Raw genomic sequence first — 1,486 nt, 5'->3', positions numbered from 1 at the left:
AGACCTCGTGGAGAATTGCCCCGAAGGTTCGAGGCGCCATCTCACCCGGTCAAGGTCACTATCAACCACCGGTTCGTGAAGAGCAACGCAGTCCAGCAACGCACGCCAGGCGGCGGATTTCGGAGGGCCAAAGGGCCTCCGAAAAGCAAGGCGCCCTAGGTCAATAAGGGCCCTCTCAACCGAGATCAGGGGTTCTACCGCGATGGAGAAGAGGTCGGGGAAGCGTGCAGTGTAGAAATTGTTGAGAACAAGGCAGTGTAGAAATTGTTGGTGGGTAAGATCATCAGCTACATGTTGATTGGCTAATGTCGAGGTGTATTTACTGGCATTTTTATTCGTTCAAGTTTGGTATTGGTGGACTGGCTTAATGAGTACTCAACTTTGTAAGACCTAGCTTCCTGGTTTCAAGGTGTTTAGTTGATGACCGATGCAATGTAAGATAGGTAATCACCAATGTCTTGACATTATTGTGGGAAACATGTGGGATAGGTGTTGACTGTTGACGTCCATTAACCATTTACGTAAATACAAGCCAAATCATTGGATATCTAGTGTAAAGTACAATAGACATAGACAAGAAACTATGACGTTTGTATTTTTGAATTTCCGTTCCACTAAGTTTACTGCTCTTACTTGCTTCTTATATGATCTAACAACCATACCTCTCTTGGCTCCAGCAATCCACCCGTTTACCCTTTTGTTGTCGCTGCACACCCCCAAGAACCAAATCAATTCGCAGTCGGGCTGTCAGATGGATCTGTTAAAGTGATGGAGCCGTTGGAGTCCGACGGGAAGTGGGGGACGCCTGCTCCAGTGGAAAATGGGGTGGCCAACGGAAGGGCGCCAGCATCATCAGCTACAAGCAATCCAGCCACAGATCAAAACCAAAGATAGATGCATGTTGAGTTAATTGTAAAATCTTGTCATCCGCATGTTGGTGTCAGCAATGTTATTGTTGCGTTTCTTGGGAATGTAAGATTAGCTGTGTGTTTATGTTGTAGATTGTGACATGATTACCCTTGCTCCCATGAGTGATGATCTTGTGATAGGGATAAAGTTCATAAGAAGGTTCGCCTTAGGTTTTGGGCAGTTTAAACGGAATAGCCGGACCCTGTAGGTATCTTGATGCATAATGATGTAAATCAGTTCATGGTTTTGCATCCATTTTTTCCGGAAAGAGGGATAAAGCCCCGGGCCTCGGCATGGATTGATGCACATATACATTTGTTATTGCATAATTGTTAAGGGCATGTACAATGGTGCTATCTTAGGAGTGCCACATAGAATAAATGATGAGGTGAAGAAGAGAGAATTCATAAAAAAAGGTTTGTCTTCTCTTATTTAAGATAAGACAAGAGATGATCTCTTAGCATAATTTATCTCACCATGTTTTAAGAAATTTCTAGTTATTGAAGATAAGGCTAAGATATAACTCATTATAGACATATCTTTTTGCCATCTCTAAATTACATGCAAGATTTAAGAT

General features: G+C 42.9%; 1 protein-coding gene across 1 annotated transcript in view; it reads left to right on the top strand.

Annotated features, from left to right (window-relative positions):
* LOC119267843 (protein TPR1-like) overlaps nucleotides 1–1,217 on the top strand; it is an 11,600-nt gene extending 10,383 nt beyond the window's left edge. Inside the window, exon 25 of the mRNA XM_037549279.1 lies at nucleotides 678–1,217. Coding sequence (XP_037405176.1) covers nucleotides 678–894 — 217 coding nt within the window. The 3' untranslated portion in view covers nucleotides 895–1,217. The remainder of the gene's footprint in view (nucleotides 1–677) is intronic.
* Nucleotides 1,218–1,486: the final 269 nt, after the last annotated feature.

Source organism: Triticum dicoccoides, chromosome 3A (genome assembly GCF_002162155.2).
Source record: "Triticum dicoccoides isolate Atlit2015 ecotype Zavitan chromosome 3A, WEW_v2.0, whole genome shotgun sequence".
NCBI classification, from domain to species: domain Eukaryota; kingdom Viridiplantae; phylum Streptophyta; class Magnoliopsida; order Poales; family Poaceae; genus Triticum; species Triticum dicoccoides.
The sequence above is the reverse complement of the archived record's forward strand: the minus strand, read 5'-3'. Positions and strand labels throughout refer to the sequence as shown.